Raw genomic sequence first — 20,288 nt, forward strand, 5'->3', positions numbered from 1 at the left:
TTTATTTTTAATGGGCAAAAGAGTTGAACATACACTCTGAAAGAAAATATAGACTGCCACTAGCACCAGAAAATGATCTGCATTAGTCATTAAAGAAACGAGGTTTCAGGGGAATACTAGTTCACACCCCATTAGCATAAGTAAGTTAGCCTCTGGAATGGAATAGAATTCATGCACAGACCATTCAAGAACAGCCACGTGCAGGTGTTGTTTGAGAAAGAAGCATTATGTTCAGTGGAGAAAAGCTAGTTTTTCAACATATGTTCTAGAAACAAAGAAATAAAAAAAATGGATTTAGACATAGATTTTCAGCTTTCAAAAATTATTCTAGAATAGAACATAAACTCGGTGTAATTTGAATAAAGCTCACAGAAGAAAATCTTGGCAGCCTTGGGAACAGGGAATTTTTTAGATATTTTATGAAGATCACAGTTCACTGGAGTGTGTGTGTGTGTGTGAGAGAGAGAGAGAGAGAGAGAGGGAGAGAGAGAGAGAGAGAGAGGGAGGGAGAGAGAGAGAGAGAGAGAGACTTCAAAACAAGTTTGTGATAGTCTCTTCTTCGTTTCTGTCATATTTTACAGTACAACCACACTGAACATATCTGACACATTTTCATGCAGGGCTTTTAACAATGGCTTATTCAATTATTTAAAAAATTTTCAATGACACATTGTAGCTTTCTTATGTGTGTGCATGTATATGCATGTATGAATGTATGTGGAGGTCAGACGACAACTTGGAAGGAAGCTGGCTCTTTCTGTTCATTTATTTACACAGAGAGACAGTTCCATTTGACTCAGCTTAGATGTCTTCAGAGGCAAAGTTTTCTATGGGACTTGCTCATGATTTTGTTTAAAAAGCCACTTCTCTGCATTGGAGTGTTTTTCTTTCTTTGTATATTGATGAATTGCTAGTTTTTCTTCTATCAATCCTTCTAAAAATGTATTTGCTTAAGTTCAACATTTTAAATAATTCATGTATCTATCTAACTAATATTTACTTTCATTTCTTTGATTTTAATTCCATTAATTTTTAAAATATTATTACCGAGCATACTTGTTCTAGAATTTGCTATTTCTTAATTTCTAAAGCTTTAATGATTTCTGTGTAAGATGGTGAAATAGAGTCTGTCTCTATGTGAACTATTTAGAGAAGGTCAGAATAAGTAAAGATAGATTTTATCCAAAAAAAGAGAGAAAGAGAATAGAAGATAATAAAATAAATCTTCAGCAATCTATGGAGGAAAATGAAAGGATCCCAGAAAATGCAGGAGTAGGGAAGGGGCAGGTGAGACACGTATTGCAGAAAAGTAAGCTAAACACGGTCTCAGTGCTGGCATGGGAGCACAAACGGAAGCTGGTTTCAGAAGGGAAGCTAGAGGGAAGTCTAGAATTCCCTCAACAGGAGGATCAGGAGTTCAAGGTCATCCCAGCCCAGATTAGCTATTTGCTTACCTGGACTACATGAGACCCTGTCTCAAATCCACCACCATAACAGAAAGGTTAGATGATAATAGTTATTTAATGTTTCTGTGGCATATAGAACAGAAATGTTCTAATCTACTTTTTATGGTTGATGTGACTCCTGAAGGCTTCAGGTGTCACACTCATGGCTTGGGTCCACCTTCCCCATTACACAGCCTAGCACCATGCCTTCTGTCTCTATGGATACATCAAACCCATAACCTCTAGAGTTTATGACAGTGCCTGCTCATCATTACGGTATCAACTCTTTACAGTGTTTCAGTCTCCTGGGATTTCCCTTTAAGAATGGAAGCCTGTTGGTGTGTTTGAACATTTAGTTATGATTTGTATACATTTAATAAGCAGGAAGGAGCAGCTATCCATGCCTAGTTATTTTGCCTTTTAATTATAAGTCTTATAGTTAAGGAATATTTTGAATCAAGGCCATAGCTTATATCTCTAGATCTTAGAACATTTGTTAATGAATAAAAAGTTAGTAAGTATTTGCTGAATGGCTTCTCTGTCATTTGAATTGTAGTTACGGACATCTAATTCTAGCTAGACTACTCACTTTCTGATATGATTGATTTAACTCCATGTTCTACCCACTTGAGACTCTTAGCCTCTAAAGTACCCAAATGACACAAAATGTTGCCCAAAGTAGCACCAGCATCTTTCAAGCTCTATCATCTTTATAAAAAATAAACTCAGAAGGATGAAGTTTGTTCCATATAACTATTTTTACAGTTGTAGTCGCCAAAAGGAGACATTACGCTGGCTATGTTTAGGAAAATATTTTCATTGTGGGGAAAACAAAGAAAGGAAGAAAGGAAGAAAAATGTATGTAAATAAAATATCTTTTGTTAAGATGAAGTTTGTTCAATATTAACTACTTGGCTAACATTTTCAGTAAATATAGTAAATGTTTTAATAAGCTGTCTTCTGTTAATAAAGTAGCATACATATTGAAAAGCAAATATTCCATGGCTGTTCCTGGAACACTTTCTCTTTCTCTTTTCAGCTAGTCAATTCACTTTAATGATTAAGCCTATTGTAGAGTTTTGGTGTGATAACTTGAGTCTCATTCCAAAGGTCCACTATGGGTCAATGGTATCCATTCTAGATATAATTCAAGGGGTTGACAAAACTGTGCTCAGGACTGACTGACATACAACTTCATAAACTAGAAAACAGTTGCCTGGGTGTACTGAGTGCTCGGAAGATACAAGACATCGTTTGAAATCCTCAAATCATTGTCACTTGTGCAAGAAAACTTCTCCCTCGACAAGACTCCCTTCCTTTTCATAGGCAATTTTGTATTTAAAAAATATTTAGCGTGTGGGCAGGTGAAGAAACAGGAAGGGGGAGAAGGGATAGGAGAATGTTTGTGACTAGAGAGTTGAAACTGAACACCACTCCCAGTCACCTCAGCATACTTTCCTCTATTCATAAAACAGTTCTCTGACTTTTACTTTTTTTTTTTTTTAACACTAAAACGGCCTTAGTGTTCCAGGATCCATTGCAGGAGTTGGATTTATTACTGTGTATATTTTTTTCTGTGGGAAGTACTAAACTGAGTAAAAGGAAAAAAAGACAAAAAAAAAAAAAAAGTCTGTGGGCAGATTCTTTTCTGAGCAGCAATAAACTCACCTTGACTTTTCCTGATAACATTGAGTGAGAATTATGAGTGCCATAAAGTCTGGCCTTGGGTTTGGGACCATATAAACCTTCTGAAGTCCTCACTAGGCTGAGGAATAAGTCTGTCCTATGGTGGGGTAGAAAGGCTATGGTTGATTTAGGGAAGAAACAGGAAGCAGGGAATTCTTAGAACCAGAACTAAAGGATACAGTTAAATAAGACATCGCCACTGTGTAGTGAGGTTGAGATGCCCTCTCATTAATACAAATTGAGGAAAGCATTCTTTTGCCATTGTGTCGTGATCATCTGGATATGTTTATAGTAGGATTGGCTCAAACTGGTCAATGTCAAAGGAAAGAAATGCAACAAAATCCACATTTGTATTTAACTTTCACTGTCAAGTGTGATGGGACTCAAAGCCATGCTGCTTCCTGCTTTGCAGGCCCCTTGCTGTTAGAAGCGTGAAGCCAACAGAGATAGATCTCTTACGTCTATCCATTAGACAATTTTTAGGAACACTCAATATGAAAGAGCTGGCATTCTGGAAATACACAGACTTCCTCCAATATAAATGCACCCTGCAAGATTACTGATCATACAGGTAAGCAGAGGCTAGATGTAATTGGAAATATCTTAATCAAGCCTGGAGTCCAATGGTCATATGCACATCGTTTCAAGCAGCAGCAGCAGGAAACACAAATGTCTCTCCTGAAACATCCAAACTTGCATTTCTCTGACTATTTTGAAGGAAAGCAGGATTTGGTAGATTTGTTGTGTCATTTCTGAACACAAATACTTGAGAATTCTTGATCCATGCAATGGATTGAATGCATCCTCTCAAAATTCATATGTTGAAATTGAATTCCCAGTATCACAGCATCAAATATCAAAGTTTTTAAAAGGTGGTACAGCAAGAAAACATCTCAGAAGCAGACCTTCCCCAGACACCAAAGCTGGGGCTCGATTTCCTTCAGACTCTTGGGATTTCTGTTGTGTATAAAATATCTAGTTATGGTAGTTATAGTCCTCCTGACAGACTAAGTCCACCTCCTAGTTTTTGTAAGATTTATTTGTCCATCGCAGTAATTCAAATCTAGTGGTAGGGAATCTGGTAGGTTCCAAAATCACACCTCTTTTCTCTTTAACAAAGTAAATAAGGATGGAGAATTTGTCATCAATGATAACTGTGACGTGTGTATGTGTGTGTGTGTGTGTGTGTGTGTGTGTGTGTGTGTGTGTGTGTGTGTGTTTATGTGTGTAAAAAGAGAGAAATGGAGCCGGGTGGTGGCGGCTCACTAAACCCAGCACTCAAGAGGCAGAGCCAGGCAGATCTCTGTGAGTTCAAGGCCAGCCTGGTCTACAGAGTGAGTTCCAGGAAAGGTGCAAAGCTACACAGAGAAACCCTGTCTCGAAAAACAGAGAGAGAGAGGAGAGAGAGAGAGAAATGGGATAAGAATTTGTATTGAGTAGGTAGAAAAAAATCTCAATTATCAAAACCAGAGCCTTAATTGGTAGAGTGACTTTTTTTTTTTTTTTTTTTTTTTTTTTTGAGCTGAGGATTGAACCGAGGGCCTTGGGCTTGCTAGGCAAGCGCTCTACCACTGAGCTAAATGCCCAACCCGGGAGACTGACCTTTTAACAAGAGGCACAGTTCAGAAACAGGAGCAGGACTTTTAAAAGTTCCATTTGTTTGTTGAAGTTACTGGAATTCTATAGACTTCATCTTAAAGAACTTCTTTGCCTTTCAAGCCAATGGTTCACTTTAGAATAATTAGAGTTGATTTGATCCGTGACTTGTTGGCTATTTTGAATTTGCCTTTCTATTGCAATTAGGCAGTGGCCTGGATGAAAACTACTTAAAAATGAAGCTTTTTTGTTTTTTCTTTTTGCCATTCTGCACTATGAAGATCAAAACAGACAAACTATGATGCTGTGAAGCTGGAAAGCACCTTAGCAGTCTCCCAGACAATGGCAAAAGTGTGGCCGTTACTCCAACAGCAGAAAGGTAGAGATACCACTGAAGACTCAGAAAACCTGAGAGCCGAAGCCTGACTCCTAATGCATACTCCACAGACTGCAAAAATACATGAGAATCATAAACACGAAGACAACAGTCTTCCCAGAGACTACATACAGCAGAGCGCTCTGAGGGTCATGCTTACTGCACCATTTTGAACTCAGATTTTCAGCTCTTCTTGTCTCAAAAAAAGTGATTGAATTTACTGTGGTTTCCTGTGCGCGTCTGAGAACAAAACCACTGAGACCATGATGATGCATGTTCAAACCCAGTGTTGCACAGCTATATAAATGCAAAAATATTCTCCCAGCCTTGGTTCCTCCATCTGTGACACAAGGACACCTGCTTCAAATGTAGGTGTCAGGAGAAAGTGAGATAAGGTGCGTGAAGTCCTGAGTGTGCTGTATTGGTCATAGTAAGAGCTTTTGAAGTTGTCAGGTTTATAGAAATTAAATGTAAAAATCAATACTCCAGCTGTAGCCAAGTAGAAACTTTTCACTGGAATTTTCTCAGAATGGAAGTTGGAGATTTTCTTATTTTTTCTGTTTTTTTTTTTTCATAAACAGTCTTATTTCTTATTCTGCTCATGATGTTGTTGAACACTGAGCAATCCTCCAGCCTCAGCATCCTGTCAGCCTCTATATGCCTAGCATAGAAGCTTTTTGTTTTTGTTTTCCTTCTGTTTTTCACGAAGAAGTTACCATTTTTCATGAAAAACATTATGTTTATATGAAATGAATTTTGAATATAGTAATTTAGACACAACTTGATGTAGGGCCCTGGAACTCCCAAGTTGGGTAACTGCAGCCCTGCTTGCTGACCTTGACCTTGATGTTCTCCCTATGCTGATTCCCTGCTGGTCTCCACCCTCCTGAAGGCTCACCAGAGGTTCTTTGTTTATGTATCCTGCATTTGGTGTAAACAGCTTAGATGCAAGAATATAGAACATTCAGTAGCAAACTTCTGCCCTCCGGGGTTCTTCCATTGTGCTGTAAGCCTGTATTTAAGGTTCCCTCCCTTCTTCAATAAACACTCGCTGTCTTTTGTCTCTGCTTTTTGATCCACAGCCCCTCGCTCGGACATGGTAAACAGGTGGTGGGACATGGTAAATGGGTGGTGGGACATGGTAAACGGGTGGTGGGACATGGTAAACGGGTGGTGGTAGCGTGGGCAATACCTCAACAACTTGATATATGCATGCATATGCATTTTTAATAAGACATTTATGATTAGTCAGGCATGCGGGATCATCATGCCTGTAAACCCAGCACTTGGGAGGCTGAAACAGGAGGATCACTATGAGTTGAGTTCATCCTAGAATACATATTGTGAGTTCTGGGACAGCCCAAACTATAAAGTAAGTTCTCACAAACAAAGAAAACATTCAGTTACATTGGTTTCTCTGAGATATGCATGAACTCTGTTTCTAAGAAAAAAAAATTAAAGAACAATTTGTAATTAAGTAAGGGACTAAAGAGGAAATACTCCATAATGACATCACATGAGGTGGGTAGAATGAAATGAGATGGAAGGGAAAGATATGAAATGCCTAGTAGTAGTTCATGGAAAAGAGTAAAACAAAACAACAGAATTAAACAGAGCTAAACAAAAAAGAAACAGAACGAAAACACATTCCAAATAAAATTTACAAGGCAGGCAGCAACACCAGAAGTATCAGTCTTCATCCCCATGCCCACCTCGATCGTTTTTAAATAATTGTGATAACCCTCTAATTTTCCACTGGCTTTACCCCAAAGCTGAGGGATATCCCTTATATAAAGAGCCAACTGAAAAACTAACCAAGCACAAAGCTCATCTTTCTGAGGCTCAGGTACCTTACTACTCTGAGAAACAGAACTTTTATTACCCTTTATATTCCCTTCAGGGGCCTTAGCCCTCTTGCAGCTCAGAGGTGTGCCCACCCTAAGCCTTTGACTATTATGCAGTTTCTGTTCTCCGTTCTGTACTGTTCCTCATGTTGGCTTTGTACTTTGTCCCTGTAATGGTTTTGTTTAACTGTGTCATTTCTAAGTCACAAGTTTTCCTTTAAAAATAGATGTCATTATGAATACAGCAAGAAGGAAGAGATTTCTCAAGTATATCTCCTTTAGATGAGATCTTACACATTTAATAAGCCTAACAGTGAGAACAGCTCTTACGGTTTTCTTAAAACTGAATTGAAGTATTTTACAGCTTACAATTTTAATCTTATTCTTTTGCCCAGCTGAATTTCTTCCTCTGGTTCTTTAACCACTGCCAATACAGTATTCTCTGAATTCTAGTCTTTCTGGGTGGAGTAGGGATGGCTCCATTCCAGGCTACCTCTTCAGCAGTAGCCAATATCGACCATTGGTTCTCAGCGTGGGATTCCGGACCAAGGCTGCAGTTCCTGCCTTCCCTTCGGCAGACTGTTCCTCCTCACTGGCATTGGTTACTTCTATCTATTCAGTTTCACATGTTCTGCATGTCAACTTTCAATCCCTTTAGAGCAGTGGTTCTCAACCTTCCTAATGCTCTGGCCCTTTAATACAGTTCCTCGTGTTGTGGTGACCCCCAACCATAAAAAAACTATTTTTGCTGCTACTTCATAGCTGTAATTTTGCTACTCTTATGAATCGTAATGGAAATCTGTGTTTTTTAGTGGTCTTAGGTGGGGGTCACAACCCAAGGTTTGAGAACCACAACACTGTTTTATAGTGACTCTCCAGAAGCCAAGGGATGCAGCATTGGAATCATTGAAAATGTACTTTTGAGTTCCCAAGGACTTCATTTTAACAGCCTCATTAACACACTAATATCTCTAAAGTTCCTTCTTGAGATGAATTTCTATGTGGGGCGCTACCTGGTCGCTACATGTTTGTATACATGGTTGCTTGGGAGCCTGTGCTCATAACTATTTACCTTTCTAGGATTTAGCTAAATAAATCCAGCTACATGTTGTGAATAATTTCTATTATTACTCATTCTATCAACTCAGGAATTAAATTAGCATAAAGAAGCCAATTCAAAACTCACTCTTCACCATGCTTATTTGCACACATGCATATTTTTATACATATGGCTGCCCACTAGCCATCAATCAACTGCTGTCTTACACTCCATAAATGACATTGTGGAAGACAACCATTACCTGGACAAGGTCCTCCCCAGCACTGATATATCAGGTGACAGAGTTAGAGGTTCAACCTCCCCCCTAGCCTACCCCATTAGACTTTAACTGGGTGACATTACCTCTTTGGATCCTTACTGCCAACCTCCAGATGCCCAGTCCCAGAACAACGCCCGTCAGCAGCCCACACACAATAGCCACCAGCACCCGGACGTTGCAGGAATGACAGGAACGCATGCTGAAATCAGGCCACTGCACCAGTTGGTGTGAAACAGCTAGTTTCTCCTTTAGTCAAGAATTTTAATCAGAGACCGTTAAAAAACATGCAAAGAATCCTTCCTTTCCGTGGTCTGTAGGGCAGGTGTTCTCATGTTTGAAGAGTTTTGAAGTTAATTCAGCAAAATGTAGTTGGAATTCCCGAAAAGAAAGTGTGTTTCTGCTTGTAGTGTGATCGTCCTTCAACGAGAGAGACCAAGTGACCAGGGCTCTCAGAAAAGGAAACCTACTCAGGGCAATAAAGAAGGGGAGGGATCAGCCTAGAGGGTCAAAGGGTGAATCTCCAGACAAGAAAGACAGTGAAGGAAGGAGGCAAGCAAGGAGAACCCAGAGAAGAAGCCCGGAAGGCAGCGGACCGCTCTAGTTGTCTATAGCTCAGCCAGGTGCTTCAGGATGTTTACACACCCTCTTGGAGAAATAAAGTATGTTATCAATTGAAATGATCAATGGCAGGAGCCACAAATGACCCCACTGCTTGCATTTCCTTAAGGAGCCTACATTCTAGGAAATTCTAGCCTAGGAAAGAACCAAGTACGATGACATCTTCATTTAAAACTGTGGTTCTCAACTGGTGGATCGTGACCCCTATGGGGGTCAAGTGATCCTTTTGCAGGGGTCACATATCAGATACCGTGCATATCAGATAATTACATTATGATAATGGTGGCAAAATTACAGTTACAGAGTAGTGATGAAAATAATTTTATGGTGGGGGGAGTGGGTCAGCACAACATGAGGAACAATACATTTCTATTATTTAAGCCACACACTTTGTAGTGCTTTGTTACAACAATCTTAGGAAAGAAATCTTCTCTGAACAAACTGCTACCTCTACTGCAGCTGGGACTCTTGGGACGTACCATTCCTCTCCCCTGGCCCTCTCTAGTCTCAAGTGAAGTCTTTAAAGTCTTTAAAGCCTGTCACCGAGGCTCTGCTGCTGGTGGACGAATCAATGCCCCGTTGGTCCCTCCGTTCATTTAGACCTGTGATGATTAAGAGCCTTCAGCATGTCAGGTCAGGACTGTCACAGGCAGGGACAAGTCCTCAAAGCACTCACATTCTCTCGGGGTGAGAAACCAGGGAGTCACCCCTGAAAAGACAGATCACAACTGTTAAAGATAACACATGTACTTACCACAGAATACTCTTCTGGGAGTACTAAGCACAGACTTATTAAATAAATTTTACATTGAAACTGATTATCTGTTTACCCCTCAAAATTATGTATTATCCCCCAATTCTCAGAAATACTTTCTAAAGTACAACTTTGGAGGGATAGTAACATAAAGTCCTAATTTTACTTCATCCTAGAACTTCATGAAAACACAATGTGTCACAAAATGAAAGAATTTAGAGACTGCTACAGAAGAGCAAAACAAATGAATCTATGTTGATTATCTGCTTGTTGTGAATATATCATAATACTTATTCCTATGTGTCTATATTATCTACCAAAAACGACTAGAGTAGGGTACATTATAAAACTCTTCATGGAAATCCAAGGGATCTGAGGTACAGGAAATTTAAAACTTCTTTATGCCCTTCCTGTGGTATGTATAATACATATGTATTTTCAATTGGTATAACATATATATTACCTTTTCAATATTAAACATCACAATGTTCCATAAGTAATAAACTAAGAAGATGAATTACCACCTATTAAACAGAAAACACACCAAGCATTGCTCGCTATACATTTCATGGCCTTGCCTTATTAGTTCCATATCACAATGCTTTTCCCAGTGCAGATACAAAGATGAGGTTAGAGACCACTGCAAGGTGAACTCTGTGGTTATGAAATACTGAGCAATCCATACCAGGTCACGCAAAGTTAAAGGGTCTTCTGTGTAGAATGCCCTGCGAACTCCAGGGTGTGCGTACGAATTGCCAAGTTCTTAGTGTTTCTTAACACAGAACGCCTTTCTCAAGAAGACCCTGCTGAAGATGCCATTCTACAGAATATGCCGTGGAAACCCTGCTTTGTGTGGAAGAGAGTAGTCATTGCGGAAGAGGATGACTGAGGAAATAAAGTGTGAAGCCCATGGTTACCCTACCAGGATGATAGTTTTGTTTTTGTTTTTTGTTTTTGTTTTGTGTTTTCCTCATTGTAAGGCTGGAAAACTAATTTTGGTGGTGCATAGACATTTTCTTCCCTCAATCAGGAACCCTGGGATGTTGCAATAACCATAGCTTCACATAACTTTGTCCCTTTGGCTACATCATTGAATTCATAAGGTTGTCCCTTATTTGCTAAGAACACTAGAAATTTATGGAATGGAAAAAAAATCCTAGGCATAGAAATTCAGATGCTTGCATTTATATAAGGACATTAATTACAGGCATTAGATACACCAATGTGTAAATGGTCACTCTGATGGTTTGGATAAGATGTATCCCTTCCCAAAAGTACATTTATTGCAAGGCTCTGAAAACACTAGGAGATAGAGACTAGCCAGATGTAGTAGGTGACAGGAACATATCCTTAGGATCTATGTCATGTCTTGCCCTCCCCCTCAGTCTCTCTTTTTCTTCTCTCCTGTCTTCCATGAGGTAAAACGACTCCTCTATTACAAATTCTTGCTGCTATGATGCTCTCCCCCAGCATATGGGACACCCCCGCCCCAAAAAAACCAACCAACCAACCAACCAAACAACAACAAGAACCCCATGGACTCCCTCAGAAATGGAACCAAACCATATCTTTCCTCCTTTAATTTGTATTTGTCAAAAATTTCCTCTCACAGGCTTAAAAGTCACCAACACAGCCACAATTTTATATGCACATAATTCAAGAAGACAAAGAAGAAAAAAGAAAAATGGGAAATGACTTATTTATTAATTTATTCTACTCAAAGGATGCTTTGTGATGAACATGTGGATAAAATAATGATCCTGAGTCGCATAGCTGCCACTCAGGAAGACTTGGGGTTGTGTTTATGCTGTCACTGATTTGTTTCATGGCCTCACACAAAGCACACGAAATCCAGCCTCCATGTCTTCATATTTTACATAGCACACAAGACCTCTCATTCATGTGCATTTCAGTCATAAAGACTTCATCTGAATAAGAAGAGCAAGGAAAGTGTTTTATCATGTGTCAGAGGGACTATGACTCAGAGTGGGTGTCAGCAACCAAGAAGAGTAATGAGAACATCTATAAAAGGGAGATTCACTTAAGCTGCCACACCCAAAGCAGGGTGAAGAGACATTTATGTGCTGAGGATGAGTAAGCCAGTATGGAAGGTCAGTGTCAAGTAGGGGAGACAATCACTCATGTGTGACACTGAATGTGGGAAGTCAGAGGTAGAAAGGAAGAACAGGGCACCCTTTGGAGATCAAGCATCCTTTCACAGGTGACCCACTTAGCATGGGAAGTCGGAGGCTGAGTTAAGTGAGGAAGACATCTGCAGCATGGCAGACTTGGCTAGGGCACATGTAAGGAGGAAGGGCATCAAAACATGGATGTAGGTAGCAGAAAAGAGCAAGTTTAGATGCAGGTAGGATGATAGGTCAAACAGGTAAGCATATAAAGAATGAAACCAACTATTACTTCTGAACTTCCTGAGATGTGTAGGTTTTGTTAACTTCCTGAGTTGTGTAGGTTTTGTTAACTACCTGAGTTGTGTAGGTTTTGTTAGCTTCCTGAGATGTGTAGGTGTGGTGGGTATTATGTTCCCTGAAATATTGTGTGTTCCCCGAAATAAACATATCTGGGGTCAGAGAACAGACAGCCACTAGAACAGAGCCAGAAATGGTGGCTAGAAAATGGGAAGAGTAAACCCTAACAGAAGTTGGGCAGTGGTGGTACACACCTTTAATCCCAGCACTTGGGAGGCAGAGCTAGCCAGATCTCTGAGTTCAAGGCCACTTTAGAAACAGCTAAGCCAGCATGGTGACCCACGCCTTTAATTCCAGGGAGTGGGGGCAGAAAGAAAAAGGTATATAAGGCTTGAGGACCAGGAACTAAGGAGGAAAAAGCATGTAGTTAGTTAAGCTTTGGAGCAACACAGTTCAGCTGAGATTCATGTGGAGGAGGACTCAGAAGCTTCCAGCCTGAGGAAACAGGATCACCTGAGGAACTAGCAAGGTGAGATAGCTGTGGCTTGTTCTGCTTCTCTGATCTTCCAGCATTCACCCCAATAACTGGCCTCGGGTTTGAGTTTTATTAATAAGACTCTTTAAGATTCATACTACATGTAGGTTTTGTTAACTTCCTGAGTTGTGTAGGTTTTGTTAACTACCTGAGTTGTGTAGGTTTTGTTAGCTTCCTGAGTTGTGTACGTTTTGTTAACTTCCTGAGTTGTATAGGTTTTGTTAGCTTCCTGAGTCGTGTAGGTTTTGTTAGCATCCTGAGTTGTATAAGTTTTGTTAGCATCCTGAGTTGTGTAGGTTTTGTTAACTTCCTGAATTGTGTAGGTTTTGTTAACTTCCTGAGTTGCATAGGTTTTGTTAACCTCCTGAGTCTTGTGTCTCTCCTGCCTTCAGGAAACAATGTTCAGACGAAATAGCTGTAAAGCACAGTCTATTCTATTGTTTGTAGTTCTCTGGAGAACTAATACCAGGAATACTCTGCAATAAGTATCAGGCATTTTGAAAGACAAGAGGCCCACAAACTGAGAATGCTTAAAAGGAGTATGCAAATAAAGAACACTCAAGGAATCTATGATCTAGATAGAGCACAGCTGTGTTAGTTTGCTTTCTGTTGGTGTGATAAGACATAGCATGACCATGACCAAGACATAACACTGGGACAAAAACGAGCTTTATTTTCACTTACGGTTTCAGAGGGATGAGAATCCATTGTGGTGGGGCAGAGGCATGGCAGCAAGCTACAGGCATAAAAGCAGAGGAGTTCCAGGAAGCTGAGAGCTCACATCTTCAAATGTAAGCACAAAGCAGAGATGGCCAACAGGAAGTAGGGAAGACTATAAGCACCCACAATCTGTCCCCAGGGATGTTCTTCTTCCAGCAAGGCTCTCCCAAAGGCCTCACAACACCCTCAAAGACCACAGCCAACTGGATACCAAGTATTCGATTAGGGAGCCTACAAGGGGCATTTCTCATTTAAACTACCACAGCTGGTATATTGAGGATATCAGAGACTGTGCAGAAATAACTGATCAACAAATGATTTTCTTTATTTTTTCGTTTTTTTTTTTTTTTTTTTTTTTTGGTTTTTGGAGACAGGGTTTCTCTGTGTAGCTTTGCACCTTTCCTGGAACTCACAGAGATCTGCCTGCCTCTGCCTCCTGAGTGCTGGGATTAAAGGTGTGCCCCACCACCGCCTAGCTTAACAAATGATTTTCACTACAAATGTGAACAGTCCTATCTGAGGACTGTTTTAATGACAGCAGGATAGATTGAGGAAGCACATCAACTTGATGTAACCATAAGACAGTATAAATAACCAAATCAGGCTTCCAAAATGTTTTTCATGAAAGATGATGCATTTCATGGATGGTAATAAATCTGGGAAATATCTTTATTCTTGGTATTTACTGAATACCCTCAATATACTAGTCCCAGATCAAATGCATGCTGTCTTTTGATATCTAAATCATTACATTCAAAACTAATGTTAAAGTAATGGGAATCTATCAGCTTTCTAAGGATGCTTTAACGAAATACCACAAGTTGAGTAGCCTAAAGGACAGAGATTGCTGCCTCAAAGCACTAGAAACTGAGGATCCTGGTGCTGGAAGAATCACATGCCTTTGGAAGGTGCTGGGCAGAGATCTGTCTGGTCCTTGCCTGTCTGTCTGTCTGCCAGCTTCTGGTGTTTGCTGTCACTTGGTTCTGTTCTTTGGTTTTTCACTGGCAGGTCATCATACTAAAATCAGTCTTTGTAATCACACAGTCTTCTCAATCTCTTTTAATTTCCCCCTACTCTAAGAGTCTTTGTCATATTGAGCTAGAGGTTACCTTACTCCAATGAATATATGTTTCACCATACCTAAAACCAGGTGACATTCTGAGGCACATGGGTGGAGGATAGGTCTTCAAAATATGAAGTAGAGGAATCTAGTAGACAATTAAATCTATAACAATGCATTTCTGTATTAATAAATTAAAATATAAGACTTTTAAAATTAGTCTAAATTCTACCTCTCTTTTTAAGTAATATTTTTATTTATTCCTTGAGAATTTTGTAGATGTATTTTGGTCATATCTATTCTCTAATCTCCTTCTCCAACCCCTTCTAGAATTCCCAACTTGCCTCCTACCAGCTCCATGTCCTTTTTTTAGACCAACTGTGACCAATTAGTGCTGTACATATGCACATGGGTATGGTGCTATTCACTGAAGCATCGGAAACCTACTCTGGGCCATATTCCTGAGGAAAACTTTCTCTCTGCCTCACGAAGCCATCAACTGTCCATAGTTCTTCAGATGGGAGTGGGGCCTCGTGTGCCCTTCTCCAAAATCCATGTTGGAACATTGCTGTGATTTGATTGTACGCAGGTCTTGTGTAGGTAATCCCAGGGCTGTGAGTTCATGTGTGCAATGATCCTGCTTCATCCAAAAGGTAGGCAATGAGCCTAAGGGATTGGGGGTGGTAGGAGGTGGTGATACAGATGTCCATTTAGGACTGAGTACCCCAGAGTCACTTATTCTCTACACTTTGGTCATTAGTGATGAGACTTTGTATTAACTGTCATTCCCTGCAAAAAGAAGGTTTTCTGATGAAGGCCAAGAAGTGCACCAATCCATGGGCATTGAGATAGGGGGTGGCTTTATACTGTCACTTAGAAAAATAATAGCAGTAGGCCCTCCCTTAGGATGTATGACCTCCCCAGCAACAAGTTCTTGGCCCAGTTTATGACTTATGTCCTGTTTGAAATGGGACCATAATCTAATCAAAAAGCAGTTAATCCCCCCATAACATTAATGCTGCTATTGCACCAATGGCATATTCTGCCAGGCTGGCTGTTGTAGTTTACAGGTGCAGAGCTGGATCAGACTCTTAAGGACTTTTCTCCCTCATCAGCTTGCGTAGCACCTTCTGGTTCCAGGAAAGCTAGCCAGCATGGAGGAAACTTCCAGTTCAGTACCAGCTTCAGCCTCTGTGTCCCGTCACAAAACTATCTTCAGCCACAGACCTGTGGGCAACCAAAAGTAATGGCAACAGCCTGTGTTGTTTCAGTTTACTGACCTATTTGGGTTTAGGGAGCAACTCCGATTATGAGACATTTTCCCACACTCTACCACTAGAGGGAAGCATCATTACTATAGTCTTTTCCTCTGGTTACCCTATTCTGTAGCACCTTTCAGGCCTCATCCTTTTACCCATCGTGTAAACACATCAGAACATCAGATGTGGAATAAATGAAAGCAATTTCTTGCACTGGGGTGTGAATTGATTTTTATAATTCTTTTGTAAGTTCCTGGTGTGGATCACCAACTCTGCAGAAACAAACACATTTCTTAAGGGACGGGAAATGGAAAAACATTGGGGTGGAAATGTTTCCTAAGCACCCTTGTTCTTACCATCCCGCTCGAGAACCTCTGGTTCAAACGCCAGACAAGTCAAAACTAGCTGGTGGCTTTCCCTTTGAACAGGATACTGAGATAAACAAGGTCACCTGAGAAGTAACAGCCATTATAAAGCACTAGGAACCTTGGAGATGGAAGGAGCTCCCTCTTCTGGTGTCAGAAGATATCTCCTTCTGTGAGCCTGGGCCTCTGAGAGATTTTTGAACCATTGTCAACACTGATTTGGGGGTTCTTTCCTAAAGACTAATGGATGTTGGTGAATTGCCACATGTGATGCTTAAACTTACTGAAAGCCGATTCAGTGAGAGAGGAACCCTTCCTTGTCTCAGGTCCCAGAGTGTTTAAGTGACCTCTAAATCTCCCTAATCTATGGCATGTTGAACCCTTAACTCTGGAAGAAAGGACAGCAGCAAACAGCTAAGGATATTAAAACATTGTGCCCTTCTCATATGCCCCCAAAGCAATAGGGAGGGAGGGCCCTGCATCTCGCTTGGGCAAAACAGTAGATTTGGCACTTACCATATGAGTGAGGGAGACCCAGATCTGAGGGCCCCAGAAAGAACTGGTCCTTCTCATTGTTGTAGGCTGCACTGGCTGAGCTAGCCGAGGCAGTGCTGGAGAGCCCATCCAGGTAGTGACAATGAGGGAAAGCTAGTGAGCTGACCAGCCCAGCTACCACCCAGGTTCTGAACCAGGCCTATGAGTTGGCCCTCCCCAACACCAAATCTATGAACTGTTGGAGCATGTGAAGGGGACCAAACTACAGATCAAAAACAGCAGGATCTCCATGAAACAGGTCAACAACAGAATATCCAAGAGGAGCCCCAGTGAGAGGCCATTATTGGTGAGGTGGTGTAGCAGAAACCAAAAGCCTCGAGCCAAACCAATAACTCACAGCAATGAACACTTGCAAGCAAAGATGAACGGACTAAACTGTATGACTCAATGAGCCACACCACAGCTTTTACGATTCTTCTTTTGTTTGTTTGCTTTTGTTTCTGTTTTTATTTTTGCCTTGTTTTTTGCTTTTCAATTTGGTTTTGTTTAGGCGGAAAGATCGCAAGGGCAGAGGGAGGGTGTGAGGGGACAGGGAGAGAAGTGGGATTGGAATGTGTGATGTCAACTCCATAAAGAATCAATAAAAGGAAAATTTAAAAACAAACAAACAAAACCCATTGTGCCCTTGAGAAGGGCAGAAGGGAGAAACTCATTTCAAAGAGGTTGCTGTTGTTCATTCTGTCCTGTGGTATTAAAAAACCCTAAGGTGGGATGAGAAAGCAGCTCATTGATAAGAAAAAAAACTTAGTTGGGAACTCCAGCTGAGTGTCTCAATGAGGCTTCCCTAGTACATTTCTGTGGGGTGTTATAGGCTCCCGATTTAATAATGCCATCTTTGTTTGCTCTCAATCAGGCCACCCCAGCTGTCTCTGTCATATGTTGTCACCTGACTTGATGTTCTGCAATATATCTACTGCCTTTGTCTATGTGACAATATTTGTTCTGTCTCTTTTTATGTTCGCTATTTGTTTACTGAGTGCACACTTTCAAAACTGGAAATATGGATATCGCATATTATTTTCTGGACCATAGAGAGCATGACCTTTCAGGGGCTACCTTCCTTTCAGTGTCTGTAGCTCACTGTCCATGGTAGCGTGGGCAGAGATTCTGTAGCTGAAATAGAGAGACAAAGAGTATGGTCTTCTTCAGCCCTAGAATAATGTTGAGGAGGATGTTGTTTCTAACGACAGAGGTTGCAGAGCATATGACACAGTGTTGGCTTTGGCCCTGGGCTTTAGAAATAGTGACAGAAGAAGGGGTCTGAAGTAGCAGGGGGGAAATGTTGTGAACACAAACTCAACACCTGTAAGTAGACCCTGCTTCAAGCATTTCGTGTTAAAACTCCTGATAGCTAGCCTTTTCAGTGTTGGTCGAATTGAAAAGAGAGTGCACTACACGCCATCAAGATATATCACTTTAGTAGGCACGAAAAGTAAATGGTCTTATCAGATAGGAAATGTACATGTGGAAAATGTAGGATTATGTCATCTTCACAAGTCTTTATACCTCACAGATGCTCCATCTAAATCTCATGTTTAAACACACACGTGTTAATTGGGATGGCTTCCCACTCATCTCAAGGGGGGTTTCTTAGTGTACTGTACTCTTTGAGGGAACATTCTCTGTGAGTGTCCGTCCTCCCATAAGCTGTCAGAGGACCCCAGAGCAGCCAGCACACAAAGGTACCATTATACACCTCATCACCCCTCGAGCATCTGACATCCACAGAGTGGGAGGTGAGGCTCGGAACCAGGCGCTCCTCCTTATAGCTCCTCTTAGCCTCTGTGTAAGACGAAGGAGGAAGATCTTCTGCATAAGTCAGTCTTCTAGGGAAGCCAGCCACCTCTAGAAAGGCTTAAAAGGAAGGGCTAAACAATAATGGAATCTCAGTGACATGACAGGCTGCAGGGCTGGACCTGGATGGTACACTCCCCGCACACAGAAGGTTGGGACACCTGAGTGGAGGATTTGGTACTTGGCACAAACAGAATTCAGGTTATGTTATGTGCTCTGAGAATCACTATCAAAAGCAGTTATCTTTGGCTTTAATATCTCACAAACATTGCCCGCCATAAACAAACTCATTTCTTCACAACAAGCCTTAGAATAAAGTACAGAAATGAAAGGATCACAACCATTATTACATTGATGCTTTGTGTTAAAAGACTGTCAAAGGCATGTGCAACATTGTAGATGTCTGTAACTTATAGACAATTTTGTCTGTTCAGATTTAAACCAGTTTACAAATGTACAATTGATTCACAAATTTGGGAACATAGTTCTACAAAACTCATCAGGTCGATAACACTACTGGAATATTCAGTAAGACTTAAATTTCTTCAGCTTTATTTATGGGTTTAACAAATTAGGTCTGTAAAAACAGTAAAGGCTTAGGAAAGTTTGTCTGTTAGTGAAAATAAGGTACGTAAAATATTTAGTTGACTGCCACAAATGAATTTGAAGTTTTGAAGGAAAATCTATTGAAGTCTTAAAGTAAAACACCTTGAAACTTGGGGGTTAAAATTTTCTGTGCTAAGAATTGGAACAATAGAGATTGGGAATGCCAGCCTACTGTTCTTACCTTGCATGTGAAAGTCTCTGAGTTGGATCTCTACCCACACAATACTAAGATAAAAATAGTTGTTTTCAAATTTAATTTAAGAGGACTCCATTTTGAGATTTTTTTAAGTGGGTGAATCTAGAAGCCTGTTATTCTACCCATTAAATAGCTCTTGAAAGCACACATCCCTCTAAGCTTAAAGCAATACTATCTTTCCATATTGGTTAAATTATTAAGGCCACTCCACGTAGTTAAAAGGGAGGTTTATTTTGTGGGGTAACTTACAAATGAAGGGGTAGGTTACAGGGTCTGGCAAGGGTATAGCGCAGTCCGGCGGTGTTCTCTAGAGAACTCTGCTCGGTCTACCTCCAGCGTCCAGAGTCCAGGAACCAAGAGAGAGAGCTCTTCCTGATCCTTCGTCTTCCGCTTCCTCCCCTGCCCCGCCTTGTGGGCGTGACCATTACTGAAGCCTCAGTGGGGGTTGGAACTTCCAGGCCAATGCTGGGATGGCTACCCACTACATTTCCATTTACATTTATTTTGGGGAAATTCAGATTTTTGTATGCCTGTCCTCTATTCTTTTACTTTCCTTTATCTGTATTTAACAGAATACAAAGTGTTGGGTTCTATTTTCCATGTATGTTAATTTTTCTTTTATCAGTTCTGGCAATCATTTACTTGTGTTTGGGAGAATTCCTTGCTTCATTTTATTTCTGGTTTTTCCTGTAACACAGTGGCTGCTGCCTCACCTAATTAATCCATATTCAAGACAGAATAAGCACCTTGATAATCTCCTTGGTGATGAAGTGAAATCAAGGTTAAGAGAAGTACAATCAGGACCTGGCTGCCTATTTCAAAATGCAAGAAGATGCTGTGATTGCCAAGTCAAGGAAATTGGGGATTACAAAGACCCCTGAGAAGGTGCCCCACCAACAGCAAAGGGTAACTCAGTAACTGCTCCCACCACTTACACTCCTGTCTGTGCAATCAGTACATCATTCCTACTGGGTGGCTAAAAGGGTTTCTTATTTGGTTTATGGTGATGTAGCATGAGATACTCATGAAGGAAATGTGGCAGAACTTCAGGAACTGAATCTTCAGCTTGGTGACAGCTGGGACAAAGCAAGGAGTAAAGTGGGGAGGGGGACCCCTATCTTGTCCTGTCTTTGA

The 20,288-nt window shown here is 40.7% G+C and overlaps 1 protein-coding gene across 1 annotated transcript in view; it reads right to left on the bottom strand.

Annotated features, from left to right (window-relative positions):
* Positions 1 to 8,464, bottom strand: part of Adgrg7 (adhesion G protein-coupled receptor G7) — a 54,921-nt gene extending 46,457 nt beyond the window's left edge. Inside the window, exon 1 of the mRNA XM_036203187.1 lies at positions 8,350 to 8,464. Coding sequence (XP_036059080.1) covers positions 8,350 to 8,464 — 115 coding nt within the window. The remainder of the gene's footprint in view (positions 1 to 8,349) is intronic.
* Positions 8,465 to 20,288: the final 11,824 nt, after the last annotated feature.

This window comes from Onychomys torridus, chromosome 12, assembly GCF_903995425.1.
Source record: "Onychomys torridus chromosome 12, mOncTor1.1, whole genome shotgun sequence".
NCBI classification, from domain to species: Eukaryota; Metazoa; Chordata; class Mammalia; order Rodentia; family Cricetidae; genus Onychomys; species Onychomys torridus.